This window comes from Habropoda laboriosa, unplaced genomic scaffold (genome assembly GCF_001263275.1).
Source record: "Habropoda laboriosa isolate 0110345459 unplaced genomic scaffold, ASM126327v1 scaffold1329, whole genome shotgun sequence".
Classification (NCBI taxonomy): domain Eukaryota; kingdom Metazoa; phylum Arthropoda; class Insecta; order Hymenoptera; family Apidae; genus Habropoda; species Habropoda laboriosa.
The window spans coordinates 414,560-432,740 of record NW_017101431.1 but is presented as its reverse complement, the minus strand read 5'-3'; the positions used below and the strand labels follow the sequence as shown (position 1 = coordinate 432,740).

Below are 18,181 nucleotides of genomic sequence, written 5' to 3'. Positions count from 1 at the left end.
CGAATAAAAATTAACGAAGGAATTGTAAAGTTTTATACAAGAAGGAAATTATTAATACATCTTTTCTAAATTCAACGTTTTCATTTCATTTTTAATATCAATTTGTTTCAACGAGACTCAACATACTTACTCGAACGCTAACATAGTCTCTGTTCAGCACTTTTCACTGTATCTCGTCATATAACTGATACGAAATGTGATACTTTTCAAAAATTTTGAAACACTCTTAAACAATTTATGAAAATGACAATTTCAGCAAACCGCAAATCTGTAATTCTATGGGACAAAACAAAATTTGTTAATTATCGAAATGTACCTTTTATTCATCGATTGCAGCTTTCATATTGATATGATAATCGGAAAAGTCTGTATCTTTCTAACATACCGGACATCGTTATACAGCATAGAAATTCAAACTCGTCAATATCTCATTGCAATCTATTAATTATAGAACGAAAAACCGAAGAATATTTTATTTTAAATCGATAAAAGAACGAATAAGATATTGATTAGGTAATATAAAAACTTTAATTCTCAACAATTCGTAATATAAATAATACAGATAAATAAAAAGATAAACAAAGATTGTGTAGATTTTAAATATCGATATGAGGTAGTATCGGATAATAAAAGAAAAAAAGGTTTCTCGTGATTAATTTTAATAATTTTCCTCGAATTTTGAAACTCTCTTTAAATGGTTTATGCTCGATTCTTTTATTTCTGTATTTACAGAATGTATGTACTGTTTAATATTCAAGAAATCGTCGATAGTCTATATAATCTGCACAAATTAACGCATAAAATTCCAAAACGGGTGATTATATCCGATACAGTAATTTATCTCGCATGGCACCAAGTCAAACAACAACTTCTTCGTTATCTATTTCAACGGTTAAAAGCAACAAAATTCAAGGAAAATCTATAAATCCTGTAGAAACAAAACTTCTCCTGTAAATAACGCGTGTAAGCTGTATATATATACAAATATTAGAAAAAAAAAAGAAGGTACAATATGATGCGCAACAGTGTAATATCTACATATCTACATCCCTCTGTAATAGTATTATATATAGTATTTACACGTGTAGAGATGTAGATGTATAGATATCACGAAAAAATTGTTGAAATAAGATTAAAAAAAAAAAAAAAAGAGTGAAACGATTTCAGGAAACTAACCTTTTCGCGGAGGCGCGTACAGTATTATTATTGCGCTCTCCGGATTCACGACAAAGCGCCAGCCCTTTGATAAGGGTGCTCGCGAATCTGACCCAAGTGCCTACGTTGTTTCGCAGCGGCTGCTGCACCTGTCCCCAACATACAAACGTGTATAATTCATCTGTATCCACATGCATTAATCATTTTCCAGTCTTCGGCAGCTCGCTTGACTGCCGCTATAAACAACAATAGCAAATTAAAATTATCCAGGAAAATTCACGATCGAAACGCAAACCGATAAATTCTTTCTTTGTGTTTCCAAAAGGCAGCAATGCCACGCGATTACAATACAGCGTATTCAAGTTTTCCCGTGTTCTTTCTTTATCGGTTTACGTTTGGTCGCGTGTTCATTTTTAGGCTTGAAACAGAAATTTTACAGAAGTTACAAATTTTTTTCCTTGAGAAAAAGGGTAACATAAAAGCTTCACACATGCGCGCGTGTATTATTGATTGATTGAATTATTAAGTCTATGCAAAAGTTTCCATCGTATTTTTTTTTTTGAAGAACATGCATTTATTTTTTGATTATGTGTATAATTATTTGGCGTACTAATAAGGTAATATTAATACTATATAAAATTGAAAATTAAGCATAATCGCTAATTTGCTAAATTAGCATTATTAGCAAAATAAAGGAAGAAGTATACAGTGCCTTTCAGTGCCACCGATTTACAAGCGGTGGAAATTTTTGCATAGACATAATATTTCGAATTTTCTTCCGAAAAATTTCAATGCTCGACATTGTGCAATTATGTCTGAAAAATTGAGGCACCTTTGTACGCGTAAAGATGATAAACCGTGTAAACATATTTGTCACTCGTACTTAAATATTGGTATCCTAATTAAAAGATATACACGCACGCATATAGACTTATTTAAAAATTATGTACATTGCATTCAATTAAATAACAGTTATTTCTTAAATATATAGTCAAATAATTCTTCGCAATTGTACTTCATTCCATCACCGACTCGTTCTATATATTATATGTATCAAACTTTCTCCCAGTTTATTGCAATACATCCCCTCTATACTGCAAATTTCAATTCTAATTTGTACATAAACGACAATTAAAGTATAGACGCGAGAGTAGGATGATCCGTTAAACCAAAGTAGATTTCGTTGTTGAAAAATATGGGTTAGAAATTTTGTCGACATGTTAAAAATATTTAGTATATTTGCTTTACGCATGTCTATTACAAATTGTTCACTTGAACAATAACCAATCGAGTATTAGACATGCGCATTACAAATTTTCCTTCTTGGCATTTCTTTTTTCTTAATATCTATCGAATACAGTATGTATTAACATCTAACAGAGATATACATAGTAAAATCATAAACAGGTATATTTATATGGCTTTTAAAAAGTGACAGTAGAATATTACATATTTACTATTGCTACGTGTAAACGAGTTTCGTGTGTCGAAATTCTTCAAATTGCGTGATTAAAAGCAATTGAATAAACACAGTACTACATAAACTGCGGTTTGTTCCTTTCTTAAACGATGAATATTCGCAATTGGTCGTTTCATTGAACTTGTCATTTCGCTACTCTAAATTTCACGATAATCCGTAACAATCAAGCTATGATAAAACTATTACGAAATCACACTAGCGTAATATACTAAAATTTACATAATTCTTCTCCTATATAATCCGCGTAATATCATTCGATACTTCCCTATATCGGAAGGTACTTAATTAAATATATCATTTCAACTCTTTCCAACATGGTGTTACTTTGCACAGCTATTCCCATTACTCAATGTATACTGGTTGTTAACAATTTCTTTTTTCTTTATAAATAGTAAATATTTACAGTGCAAGAAATTTCATAATACTCAACATTCTTTTCACGAGGTAGGACAAAATAACACTCCAAGGGGTATCCTCAGATTTCAAGGAAAAATAACAATTGCTGATTCGTTTTACGTTGTAAAATGTATAAAAATACTTAGAACGATAAGTATTTATATACATGCATATAAGTGTTCGCTCATAAACGCTTGGTCCCTAATATTGCTTTTATTGTTGCTCGCTTAAAGGTCCATGCAGAAACATATCTTCTTACGGTATGATTTGAGAAAATAAATTTGTACATACATGTATTTTATGTTAGAAAGAAGAGAGAGAGTAACTATAACTATTTGTTATTCAGGTAATTCCAGAATAGTCATTTCTTTTATCTAAGAGATTTTTAGGATACTAAATACAAAATATAATTATTGTTCGTTTCGTTCACTTTGCAAACCAGGATCACTATAATAACAGTTCATTTTAAGGAAGATAATTTAAGCGTCTCTCTGGAACATTTTTACTGCACTTTATATGCATTCACGAATTTGAGCAACTTTTCACAGGACTCGAAAAGTATTATTCTTTTTTTTTTTTTTTTCGAAAAAGCATCCTCTTGTTTTCTACATATTTTTACACTATTTTTTAAACAAATCTAAGACATGTAAAGAACGTTTTATGCTAATTACGAGAATGCAAATCTTGTTATACTGCCAAAATCAATGAAAGAATATTGAACTACAGAATTGAACATTATATACATGATTAATGTTAAAAGTTAAAACAACAGTTAACATTTAGTTTATTTTTTTAAATCGTTCAATTTTCCTATTTTTTATCTTTTCGAATCATTTACTAAAAATGAAAGTTTTACCAATGCAATATTTGTAAAATCATATGATTTACAAAAATAAACTAAAAAAGAATGTTTACAGTGGCATTCTTTGACATTGCAACAGAACATAGAGAAATCAGATTAAATCTACAGTTACTGCAATTTATTTTCACATAATTATTCCTATTAAAAAAAAAAAAACTTCTCATTTACGATTCATGTAATGCTCTATTTAAAATTATTCAATTACAATTATCATTAACGTTTACTCCCTTGGAAAGTGTATTCTGTATGCTGAAAGGATGTTTAGTAATCACGATAATAAAATAAGGTTGAAAACACTTTAAATAAAAAAGAAAAGAAAGTATTTGAGAATTACAATTGTAGTAATGACAACATAATAATGGCAATACTATAAAACTAATTCATCGAAATCTACGTAAATGCAATTTTTGTATCGGACCGTTTGAAATACTATCCAAAACTCAGCATTCAGTACTTCAGTAATGAGTATCGCAGTATGATTTCAGTGTTCGCAATTAGGTATGTCTCATTTACAAATATTCTATCTCGATTTCTCACCAGTGAAATATTCTATGTTCAATTTGTTTCGACAATTAAAACATCAGATGTGAAATCATTAAAACCACGACAATAACGTGAAAGTGATTGTTGTTGTTACAAATTGTATGAAATAGAAAATGTTTAATTTTTGAAATTTTTCAGAAACATGCACAAATTTTGTGAAATCTACTAGTTTTAAATAATTTTATTTTATTGCAAATACTGTATTAAAACCTTTTTGTTTAAGTTCAACCTAGAAAAGAAAGAAAATGAAATACAACTTTAAAAAAATGATGTATTAAACATTAAGGAAATTAATCATAATTTTTAAGTGCATTCAAATATAACTGGAAAATTTCTAATAATTTTAAGTATAAAAACTGCTTAAAAAAAAAAACAGTTATTATTTTTTAGATGATGCTTGAGTAGAATGGCTCACATAGCCCACTTAAGTAACAAAATTTTTCTACATGGGTAAAAGTACGAAATTTTATTTCTAGACATAGCTATAAATAATTTAAGTTATTATTAAATAATCTATCTATTCGTCAAAAACGTTTTAATTATGTACAGCCATTTTAGATACGTGTTCAATAAATTTTAGTTTTATTGAGAGAAAAAAAAAAACTAAAGAAAGAGAGATATGTGAGAAATCTGTATATAAATTGATATTATTGAAGTATTGCTACCAAAATACTTCAGTGATATCGTCAATAGTGGAGTTAATAATATCACATCCATATAAATTGGTGAATCGAAAAGCATTTAACTTGGCCAAAGACCGTAAAAGAAGATAAATATATAATTATTTGGATAACTCTTGTAATAATATATATTTCCAAATATGTACTATAAAGTTTTAATATCATTCGAAAAATACTATTGATATTTCCCTGAAGGTTTGATTTAATCTTATTACTAACGCAGTATCGAAAACGTGGACTACCCATTTTGTTTTCAATCGATTTCAGACTTAACAAATCTCAACAATCAACTTTACGCGTCGCTAGAGAAAAAAAACTGTTACCAAAATGCAAACTTGAGAAACTTTATATTTCGCATGTCAACGTAATATTTCATTTGATAACAAATTCATTTTTCTTAAAGTGTGGAAATATTCAATTATAATTGGCGAACTAACTACAGAAACGTATAAATAAAAGTGTAATCTGTTTCAAGAAACTATAGGTACATGTGTTGAAACTGTTTTTGAAATTCTAGCGATCGGGTGTATGTAACAATCCATCCTAATATTCCAATAGAAAGGTAGTAATAATTTAAATTACATTCAACAATCACTATTATTTATGCATAAAATACAATTTCTAAATTTAAACATGTCTATAATACGTTTTTTTTCCTCTATAAGAAAGTTATTTACAAGATATTTTTGTACGGTACTCGACACTTAACGTGTGACAAAACGTTGAGCGCAGCGTGTGATGCACCCAATTTGATTTTCTCATTTCTTAAATAATTAATTTTCAACTTTTTGCACACCAAATTTTTGTTCGGGCTCCAAACTGACAGACATCTTAAAAAAAAGTTTATACTCACAAAATTAACGACATTTTAATATGTAACATAATTTATGATTTCTGCTGAGGATAACAATACCTCTCTGCAGTACCGACTGCTTATGGGCAGTAAGAATTGGGGGCGGCTTGAGGCCCAAGCGTATGATCCAATATGGCGATAAGCAACATACGAGTGTATAAACGTGTTTTGTACACTCGTATTTTCTTTTATAAGGAACCTTAATAGACAGAGTGAGTCATCTAAGCCGAGCTATCTGAATAACTTTCAATTTTGGTCATAAGGAGAGATATTTGAAACAAAAGTTGTTTGGTTCCGAGGGAGCCATTACGTGATAATCAAAACTTTTTATCAAGTGGCCTTTTTTCAGGAGATTTGAAGATCAGTTTCATCTTTTTAAATGAAACCATGTATTTTTGAACACCTACAATTGTACCCCTTCTCAAGACGATTTGAATGACCATAGTCAGTCAAGGACACTCAAGGTCACGGGCGTAATAACGGCTAAAAATTTAAAACACATGGTGAATGCTTCTGAAACAGAGTATTCTCGGCTTTATTAACAGAATTGTACTGAATCAATTCAAAATGTAAAGAAACTTTGTCGAGATAGTTAAGAATAATAATAATTGGAAGTAATTTGCTACGTCAGATGTTCAAAATGGTGACCAGTCACAGAAAGACAGTGACTAAAACGTTCACCCACTGACTGTGTTACACTTTCAAATGTATGTTGAGTTATGCCAGCACAAACTCATTATATGTGTTCCCGCAAGCTTTTTCTAGTAGTGGATGCTTCATGATAAAACTCTCCTTTTAATTTTCTCCATAAAAAAAATCTAATGGTGTGAAGTCCCGATCGCCCTAATGTGCAGAATGTGCCAAGCAACCATCATGTTGATACTATAAATTCTGCCGCATGTCTAATAATAAATTAGGCAGAACTTCCGTTAGAAATCTTGTACTTTACTTAATTTAACGTTCCATCAATGAAATATGAACCAATCGTTGGATTATCCACATGTTAACCAGACGTTAATTGACCAAGGTCTTTGCTTTTCAACCTCTTTTAACTACCGCGAATTTTCTATGGACCGATAGTGCATATTTCTGAAATTTAGGTGACTGTGGTTGGTGAATGACGCATCGTCAATGAAAAGAACTTTTCTGAAGAACGTATAATCATTTTGAAGTTGCCGTAATTCCCATTTAGAAAACTGTACGCGGGTTTCAAAATCGGTTCCATGTAACTTTTGATTGAGAGAAACGTGAAAAACGTGGAAATTATTACAATGTAGGATTCGTACAATACTGCTTTGGTTAGATTAAGTATTATACATGGGGATTTACAACTGCTGCTAATTGTAAAATATTTATCTCTATTCGTCATTTTGTATAACTCTGGTACACGTAGAACAAGATGGACAAATGCGGTCAGGAAATCTGTCTCTATGCAAACGTGATTGCCTCATACATTGGCCAGTTTCACCGGAAATCAAAAGAATATCAGTTTTTTCTTCTTTTAAATGCTTCATAAAAAGCAATCTGATTCTCATGTCACAATTTAGACTAATGGCAGTGTTAAGGATATTTATCATTAGAAACCTAATATTAGTTTACTCTATTCATACTACTGTTTACACAATTGAGGATTTTAATGATAAGTGCCTCGACAAAGTTTGTTTACATTTCGAATTTATTCAGTACGACTCTGTTAATAAAGCCGAGAATACTCTGTTTCAGAAGCATTTACCACGAGTTTTCAATTTTCGCCCATTATTATCCCAAACAATCGTAGGTGTTCAAAAATACATGGTTCCATTTAAAAAGAACGTGGCATTCAACTCTTCTATGCATGGAACCAAATAACTTTTGTATCAAACATTTCTCCATATCTCTAAAATTGAAAGAGTTATTCAAGGGCTCGTCTTAGGTAATTCATCCTGTATAAAATTAATTATCAAATCATTTTCCGATCACTGCGGAACATCCGTCCTATCAATTTTAATATAATTTTACAATTTCGTACTTGCACAAGAAAGAATAGAAGCACGGCAAGTAATTGAAAGTAATGACAAACTGTAAAAATATTTGAAAATATTTCCGTAAAATACTCTATTTTCTACTTTATATAATTTTAATAAATCCTTGGTATGGAGCAATAGAACTGGAAACACAGGTGTGCATTCATAAGTTATTCCAAACTTTTGTACACTAGATTTTGCATAAATTTAATAAGCGTACATTTAATTTTTATTTATTTATAATGTAAAAATTAAATAAATAATAATATCGTGCACAACTTTAAGGAGCGACCTTACTTTTGGCTTAAGATATTTTCATTTTCCAAATGCGAATGTAACTTTTAAAGTTATTTATATCTTGTAAAAAGCCTTGAAATATTTCACCACTGGAAATAAGCAAATTCCTCGTAACAATCGGAGCGATAATTAGACACATTTATAATAAATACTAACACAAATCACATGATTCCGACAACGTTTTGAATCACTTTCCGATGTTTTAACGAACTTCGCCTGGGAAGAAGCTGTATTAAATTATCCTCCTTTTTTTTTTTTGGTTTTTTTAATTGAAATGTTTTTGTCTTCTTCCCCTTTTCTTTTTTACTTCCCCGTATACACGAACATTCTACATGCAATAAACTTTATAACGTTGCTTTCACATCTAAACATATGCACCTATTTTAGAGAATTAAAGTTCTTTATTTATTTTTTATGTATTGGATGTGGAGTTCATTTAGCTTTTAGGTTACCAGCATTTTCAATCACGGGTCCTAATATGGACACACAGAGTTATCCAGTTAGCTCTAGATCCATTCAACATATAGCCTTTACAAAGTCAGAGGCAGACCAAATTTCATCAGAAAGCACAGTTACAGAGAAATACCAAAGTCTGACTTTTATGTTTTGCAATGAGGATTCGATAAGAGGACGTGACAGCAACTAAATTATTTCTCACTAATTGATGTTTAGAGTTTAGACCCCTAGAACCCTGTCCTTCCGATTTTAAGTTTTTACGCCGTCACACATGCCCTAAAACCTTTCAAGAGCTCCTTGGGAGAAGACAACGATTTTTAGAATTTAGCAAGAGAGTAGGTTTAGAACAGAATAGTCATTTAGAACTGATCAATCAAGACGTCAGAACAGATCTCTCCAGAGGTCAATAAGAAGCAATCAGGCATTACAGAATGTCATGAAAAAGTAATTAAGCTTCTAACATTGGACACATCACTTTTTTTCTGAAGAATTCTCAAGTGGTTCTTCGAGTAACTTAGATGACACTGTTTGTGTAATACACAAGAGCTTCTGAACAGTGACATGTTCTAATAACTGGTATGTGGGGAAAGATGTAGGAGATCAATTTGATGTGTCTGTACCAATGTTGAAAATATTAGGAGTTATTTCATGATGAGGCAAATGTGCCTTTATTGCTCAGGTTACAACAAAAAGATTCTAATGAATCAAAATTAGTAATAGGATATATAGATAAACTAAACCTCTTTGTATGTTAAGGCTTTTATGTTACAGCTAAAGAATAAGCTACAATGTTAAGCTTGTTTAATTTTAATTGCATGTAGATATGCAGTGAAAACCCAGACTAGTGTAATTTCTTATTCTAGTAGAATTGCTTCTAAAAAAAAATGACATATATAGTATATCCATTTTTATTGTAATGGATACATTGCATCAATTCATCATATTTAATGATAATGTTGTAAACGTTCAACATATCATAATTAGATACACGCACATGATATATGTGCAAATGAACAGAGTTAAAAGATTTCAGTTTAAAAATAATATTTTTTAATTTAGAACAAAAATACGTTTAACGTTTGTTCTATCGAGGAATTTATATTAAAATTTTAACAATAAATAATATTTGATTATTTCATTAAATATGTAATCAATATGGCAATGCACCAGAGATTCGGACATACGGACGTAATGACGCGTGCACATTCACTTCTTTATGTCCTTTTAAATAATAATACAAATAGAATATGAAATATGTCATAAGACGTGGTATGTTTGAAAGATGAAAATCGTTTTTAATTACGTGAAATGAAGTAATGAGTATTATAAGTAAACACTCTCTACTTTGAAAATTAAGTATCAATTTAAAGCAATAAGTAGGGAAGTAAATATTTTGATCTTAGTTACAAAATGTATATAAATATCTTGGAATATGTTTGAATATTCAGATCTGTACTACTTTTCATAGAAATTTAATTGGTATAGCTTTCCACGATATTTGCCGTATGTATTACTGGTCATAATTTTCAAGATATATGACATTATTTACCCTTACAAATCGAAGTAGGTTTATTTATCAATTACTTACATACGGGTCTGTAATATTTGTTCTTGCGAATTCTACAAAGTCTATTTAAAATATTGGACATAACGTGTTTTTGTTCTTTTAAGTAAAATTGTCAGACTTTTATATATGTATGCTAAATGAAGAATATCAATAGATATATTAATATTGCATTTTAATACTTCATATATTAGTAAATACTCAATTTCGTAAGTAAAATTTAAGTTAATTTTGTTTTTAAATAAAATATACCATCATTAACAAACAATTTTTGTATTTAACAAATATTTGTTTATTATATTAAATGCAATAGCAGCACCATAGTAAATATAATACAAGAATTTCAATGAAACGAAAACTAATAATAAATAATAATTATTTAAATGAAATATAAATATATAACTTATTAATAGTGCAGTTGTACGAATAGTGAAATATAGTGAAGCAATATTCCCTTTAACATAATCATTTTGTCCGTGTACGTATTTATGTAAATAAATCTATTAAAAATAAAATGAAATTAACGTTACACCGGGTGTCCTTCATTTTTCAAACATACCATACCTACTGAACACATTGATGATCCATACTATGTATAGTAAATGGTAACGAATGTATAAATGTACGATTTATCATACGATAACCGAGTATTTCATTCATAAAAAGGAGATTCATCTTCCTTTTTATCGGTACGTGTGTGTGTGTGTGTGTATATACATATACACATTTCCATCATGCGAATCGATTATTTCTATTGATCGCATAAGAACTTGAATACTGCATGCATTGAAATCTTGTTCGTTCTAAAACGATTGACAAAAGTCAAATATACGTAACAAAGGTATTAAATTATTTAAAGAAAATCTCCAGTGAATACGAATCAAGCACATTTCGAATACTACTACGACGAACAATTGCATAAAACAAACACGATAAATTATACCGTTGTCTGATAAAATGTATGTCGATAATCTCGTAATTATTACGAATAACTTTTGTAATTCTATTTAACAATATAAAGACTCTAACAGTAAAAATTTAACAACGTACAACATATAAACCTTTTCAAGAATAATCTTTGCTTATCGATAATAAAAGGGAAAACAATCATGAGTCGCATGATTTGTAATAAATAAGTAACGTTGTTACTTCAAATATACATATAGAACCACGTATATTAATTTGTATGTCTAAAAAAATTATTCTGAAAAATTCTTTCGAATATTTATAAAACGGTTAATGTGAAAGTTTTAGATATACGAATTTTTCCTTATGAAATCTAATACCTTTCCTGTCTGAATATCGTTTTGACTAACATAAGTATGAGATGCGGCACAAATTGTATAATTTTACACGTTCAGCATCTTTTCCTTTATCTATCCAAATACGCTAATTCTTTCTGTGGAATTCCTCCGATTTTCCCCATCACGATACGTATATTACGTCAAATACCTCTATTATTTGCTACTGGCGGTTGTTTCAGAAATGCGCGTTACAATAACATTGAATATAATCATCGTTAAATAATTATCAAAACTGATACGACTAGTAAATGACTGATGTAATTCTCTTAATATAAACATTCAATGTCAATAAAAATAATACCAGCTTATATTATTACCTGAAATGTAATCGAGTTTCCACGTTTTTAATAATTGTCGTATGTCAATATTAAAATCCTTACGACCTTCATGTCAACCATTATTATGCTTCTATTGCTCTGCTAATAATAACAATTTTGAATGATGAACATGACAATGACGATCATGATGAGACGATGAAAAGTATGATTATGCTAACAATAATAAAACTCAAAAATGGTAATTGTGTGCAATAATGATAACATGAAAACATCAATAATATCAATAATATTGCTAATAAGAGATAATAATCATTATAATATCAACATCGATAATAATAAAGAAAATAATAATGATGATGATGATAGTGTAGTATAATAATGGTAATGGTAATAATCATAATCATAATAATAATAATAACAATAATAATAATAGCAATAATAATAGTAATAATGGTAATAAGAATAATAATAATAATAAAAGAAAATATTCATGAAAAACGGTGTTGCAACTAAGATCAGCGAGCAAACAACCCACCAGAATGATCAGTAGTGGTGTAATCCGTGAGAAGAGGCGAGGCTGCCAAGGCTGCGTAGTTGGCGTAATCGGCGTATGGCGTGTAAATTAACCCATGAGGATCACCGGCAGAAAGTAGAGATCCTGGTGGGCCTGAACCGTTCAGAAGAGACGCCGCGGTCGTTGGAACAGATATCCGTGGCGAGAGTATTAACGGTGCTCCCAACGGAGCACTTGGTGTCCTCATAGGTGTGGCTAAGCCCGGAAGAAGTCGCTGAGTTTCTGCCGCGGCTGCTGCTACACGTCTCCATTCTTCATCGCAAGCTGAAACATTCGAATTATTTGTATTTTTATTATCATTTGCAAAAAAAAGAGAGAAACTAACGTACAATATTCCAACTACGAATGCTATTCTGTTTTACCCTGCGAAACTTTTCAATTTTAACCAATTCTGGTATTCCGGATTGAGATTCCAGCTGATTCATTATCATTCGATAAATTCTAAATCTAGCTTGAAACGTAAAAATGACGAAGTGCATTTGAAAATGTTTCGGTGGATAATTTAGAAAAATATTCATTCATTATATTGGCATACATATTATTAAATTATAAATATATACAACTCATACGCACAATAACATATTAAAAATTTGAAGATTTCCGTGATAGAAAAGTCTGTTATTCTATCGTGGAAGAAAATTCTAATATGTATACCTGTAGCTGCAGCAACTTTCGTGTTGGAATCCCGATATGTACCGTTGATAATAGCAAGTTCCATTAATTGTCGTTTCTTCAATTCATCTTCTCCATCAGCCTGCTAACATTCGACATGGTTCATAAAACATGTATTAATATTTTTCAAACGAAGCGTGATAATGTGAAAAATAATAATTTTTTCTTTTAGATTCTCGAATAATTTGGATGTTTACATGAAGTACACTAGTAATTTCAAATCTATCCTCTTTTCGCGGTAGTATGCAACGACAGATTCGATGCCTGCATCCTTGGAAATACGAAATGAACATTTCAAAGCAAAAGCAAACAAAATTTTGTAATTTTATCAACATCAGTTGTAAAATCATAAATTATTCTACTGTAGTACTATTATACACAGTACAGTATATCTTCCTGTATTTTGAAAACTGAACTGTTTATATTTATCATCTACTTGCCATTTTAGTCTACACGGGATAAGTAACATTTAGTTGCAAGTATGGGAAGAAAATTTAGCAGTAAGAAATGAACTAATGAAAAACTGAAAGTAAAGGAAAAGTATCACTGTAACATTGTTTATAATAGTTAATAATAGGAACTTTCTCACCACGGGAACAAGAAGTTTCTTGACTTCTTCTACAGCTCTGGCAAGTTTCAAGGTGGCACGATTCTCAGTATCTTCAACTGTTAGTAAAACATGCAGTTCATCTGTCAGATGTTCCCAGTTTGGTTTACCTCGGTTTAACTCTTCCTGATAAAGGAAATCACATCAAGTTTAATATAACTCGTATAACGTGTATTTCATTGTAGAACAAATTTCATACTACGATTATATGAATCATTAATATAATGATATACAGTATATCGTTCATCATACACATACAATAGATATTGCATGTATGATAACATATATTAAGTCATCTCATAAGTTCGCGTCGAATTTTATAATTTAGACTAATATTTCCAAAGAACCTCTAAATTTGATAGAAAGAAAGAAAACGTAAGTACCCTTTAATTCAACAACTTTTTCCTATTTTGTTTTTATTAATACCACTACGTCGTCACTATAGAATATTTCCTTGGATTTTCATTAAAAATACTTTTCGCCTTCGGCGCGAATTTACGGAGTGACCTAATATTACATTAATAACAAATTCTTGGATCAATATTACAATATTTTTTGTCTGTGTGTGAATACAGCGCGCGCTATTACTGGTTTCTCTATATTATTATACTTTATATATTTGCATATTAATGTTGCTGTATAATACTTTTAAGTGTAAGACCAACGTTCGCATGCGTCTATTTAATCACGAATAAAAAAAAAAAAAAAAAAGAACAGAGGTACTAATCAACCGAATAAATTCGAACTTATGCAGGATATACTATATAAAATGTAATACGTTTGCAGATATTTTAAAAGTGCAGTTAAACACAGGAAATATGAACATAAACCTTTTACATTGATATCATAGCTTTTACGTGTGTACTTACGATAAAATTTTGTCTCATTCATCACACGCAGCTTGAAAAAAAATACTTTACTTAGCAAAGGTAATACAAATTTTTCGTTTCAGTGTAAAATTTTCTGTTGCTGTACTTAGACAATACATTATTATCAATTCTTTCCAATCGGCACAATAAGAAACGAAGAGTTGCACGAATAATGTCAAGATTAAGCGATACATTTTAAAGATTGTTTTAGAATAATTAAAAAATTTAACATTGAAGTTTTCCACGTGTGAATAAACATTGGTTGCAGACACAAATGTTCGTCAACTCAGTAACGTATTTCAGTATAGAAGAAAAGAAGATATATGCAGAAGAAGGGTGTATTACATTAAGAAAGTAGAAAAATTGCTTCCTTATGAAACCTCGAACAATCGCATAACTTGTTTTGTACGATTATTGTAACGAAACAAATGACGAAGTAGTGTATTTCTAACACTTGCACGAAAATAACCAGTTTATTCTATCAAACCGCTGTAACATTTTCTTAAACACAAACACATTACTGTGTATATGAGAAGAGGAACCGAAAATTACATAAGTTAATAAAAAGATAGAAAGTGTTACTCGTTTCTTGCATTCTGTTTGCGTTGCTTTATCAAATTACGACATATTTTACTGTAATATGTTTGCTGTCGAGGAGAACCTTTGAAAATGGAGAAATGAAATTGCCCTTTAATTGAAAATGTATAAATTTTGTCGAAACAATCAATCACGCAAACAAAGTAAATTACAAAATTCCTTTGAACAGAGTATATGCAGTATTATGATTTCACACCAGTAAACAAAAATTCTTACGACAATATATATATACACTACCGGCCAAAAGTTTCGAATCACCTGCTAATTTACGGTAAAATTGAATCCGCTGCTAATTTTTTATAGATTTGAAATTGATGTTGCGGAGATCGATAGTATTTTACCTTATTTCGATTGATTTGAGCGAGGAAAAGTTGGTTAAAATATTCTTAAAATTGCTAACTTTATTCTAGAAATTTTTGTATAACTTGTAATGCACAGTGATTCCAAACATTTGGCCGGTAGTGTATATATATAAATGTTTTAAGAGCAACAAAAAACTATAAAGTTTCAGGTAATCACCTGCAGAGTCCTGTATATTGTATAAGTTTTAACAAGGAAAGGTTTCTTGCAAGACAGAAGAGAAAGGACTACATTTACATATAATTGTAATAAATGTTACGGATGATGAAAAATGCATTAATTAGAAAATTTCGACTATAGATAAGCATTAATTTCAATTCAAATAATGATTCTCCGAATATGCTCCATGATAACGTTTTCAAATATTCATTGCACAATTAATAAAGAAAATTAGATAGCGTTGTTTCCTTACGACAGTTGTTTCACAAACTTTTACCGACTATTATTTGTTTAAACGAAGAATATGTATAAAAATACGAATAGTTTACGACCAAAAAAATATACAAAATGGAATAATTAAAAATCTTGTAAAATAATCGAAAATATTTTAATTAAAAAAAAGACTCCTAACATAAATTTCATACATTAGTAAGTAGAATTTTCTTTAACTTCAGATCGTTAAGTTTCCATAAAGCATCTAGATTTATCTGTTTAAATTTGATTAAAATTTCTTGGGGGCTAATTGTGGAGCGATATCATCAGTAGAAAATATTGTGGAAAATTAGAAATCTAGAACCTAATAATGAATGAAAAATCACGATATACGATTTAGTAACTTTCGAGAAAATTTATACGCAAATAGTAAAACACTTTACCTTTTTCTTATCCCTCATAGAACCTTTTCCCCTAACCATAATTTTACATCCTGTTTCTTGCTCCAATTGTTTGGCTGTCATTCCACGTGGTCCAAGAATTCTCCCAACAAAATTGAACTGTAACAGACACAATTGCAAATATGAAAAACATGTTTAAGTGAAAAATATGATTGTCTATATTTCATACTATTCTATTTATTTTCTTTTCAATTTGTTCTTTTTCAATAATGACGATTTTCATTGAATGTTGGGAGAAATGTGCTATAAACGGAAATAAGAATTTTTTAAGAAACTTTAAGCAATTAAGTATAATTCATTGCTGATAATTATTAAATAAACTCATTCACTGCTAAGATTACTATTAATTACTAAACGACGATTACTAACAAATAATTGCTATTACCATCAAATACGAAATTATATAAATAATAACTACTATTACGATAAAATAGTGAATTACACTTAATTATTAGAATTCAGCTAATAACGTTATTGAAGTATAGAAACGTTACTTCGCAAAGTAACAGGATTTTAATATAGTATGGATTCGTATGTATCAGGTGCAGAAATGAATTCTTTCCAACTTTTGGGTAGAATCAAAATTTTATTTAAAAAAAAAAAAAAAATGAAATAAGATCACACGTCCGAATAATTTCCATTATTAGATAACTATATATAGAAATTTGATGGGTTTGAATAAATTATGTGAATCCAGAAAGAATTCATTTGCACACCTAACAAAGAAGTAATGAAAGAAATTAACAGTATTGTCAAATTTTTAAATAATCAAGTTTTTAAACATATTTTTAACGTATACCTTAGTTTTGTATCACTTTCTAAACATTTCGTATCTAAATCTCATCTAAATGATACATATGTAAGAAAATGGTACCATAATAGGTTGAAATAATTTCTAAAATGCTGATATGACTCAGTCTGCTTTTTTAATTCATTTCTATATTTATTCTATTTATTATTCCTAATCCTCCTGTCTTACGGCGGCTTAAGGATGACTTCCGGTTACTTCTTACAATCAATGCTTAGTCTAATTCTATATCTGCTCATATTCTAATAAGTTATAAGTAATAATAATTCATTTCTATGGTAGTATGATTTAATTGCTACCAAAAGAAACATTTTTCAATGGGGCATACATTGTAGCTGACAATCGATGTTAAAAGACTAACTAATTACCTGTTTCTTGTGTATCATTCTTATGCAAAGCAAACGCTACTAAATAATTCTAACAAAAAATTAAAAGTTTTTTCCCCAATTCTGTTACGAATTACCATTTAATTGCTATTAATTTCTGTGAAGTCATTCAATAATTCCTACAATCCTTAATTCCTATTTCAAGCATTTAGAAGAAGAAAGCTTACGTTCAGTCCAATTTTCCCTATGTTTTAATTATAGTTTGCCATTTTCCCAATTAGTTTAGTTCAATTTTTGGGAAATGTCTAGTTGGATCGTAAAGAAATCGCGAATGAAATAAATGATTAATCAAACTGTGACGTTCACCTGTCGAATTTCTAACATTCGTTTGATTCATTCGTGTTAAAGGAGTTTTCACTTGCAATCAGTACGTGTGTATGTCTTTTAGAAAGTCAAAACTACATTGAGAGGAAGGACTGGAATTTATTATTTGGAATGTCGAATGTTTCCTTTTCCTGTTCTCTTTAGCAATACTCTTTAGCAGACGTGTTAGGAATGCAGAATTTCCTAAGAACAGGGTAGTACTTACATGTAAATTTCTTACTATTTTTAGAATTCTCTGTCGCGAGATAGTTTCACGAAAATAACAAAAATATCAGATAGA

General features: G+C 29.8%; 1 protein-coding gene across 3 annotated transcripts in view; it reads right to left on the bottom strand.

Annotated features, from left to right (window-relative positions):
• The window catches only part of LOC108578177 (protein held out wings), a 48,443-nt gene that overhangs the window by 3,707 nt on the left and 26,555 nt on the right, over positions 1-18,181 (bottom strand). The window contains exons 3-7 of one of the 3 annotated variants that reach the window (XM_017941458.1): positions 16,366-16,482; positions 13,707-13,850; positions 13,100-13,202; positions 12,407-12,709; positions 1,177-1,304 (exon numbers count right to left, since the gene is read on the bottom strand). In XM_017941458.1, the coding sequence (XP_017796947.1) occupies positions 1,222-1,304; positions 12,407-12,709; positions 13,100-13,202; positions 13,707-13,850; positions 16,366-16,482 (750 nt within the window). In that variant the 3' untranslated portion in view covers positions 1,177-1,221. The remainder of the gene's footprint in view (positions 1-1,176; positions 1,305-12,406; positions 12,710-13,099; positions 13,203-13,706; positions 13,851-16,365; positions 16,483-18,181) is intronic. The other 2 variants (XM_017941459.1, XM_017941460.1) reach the window with 2 other exon arrangements.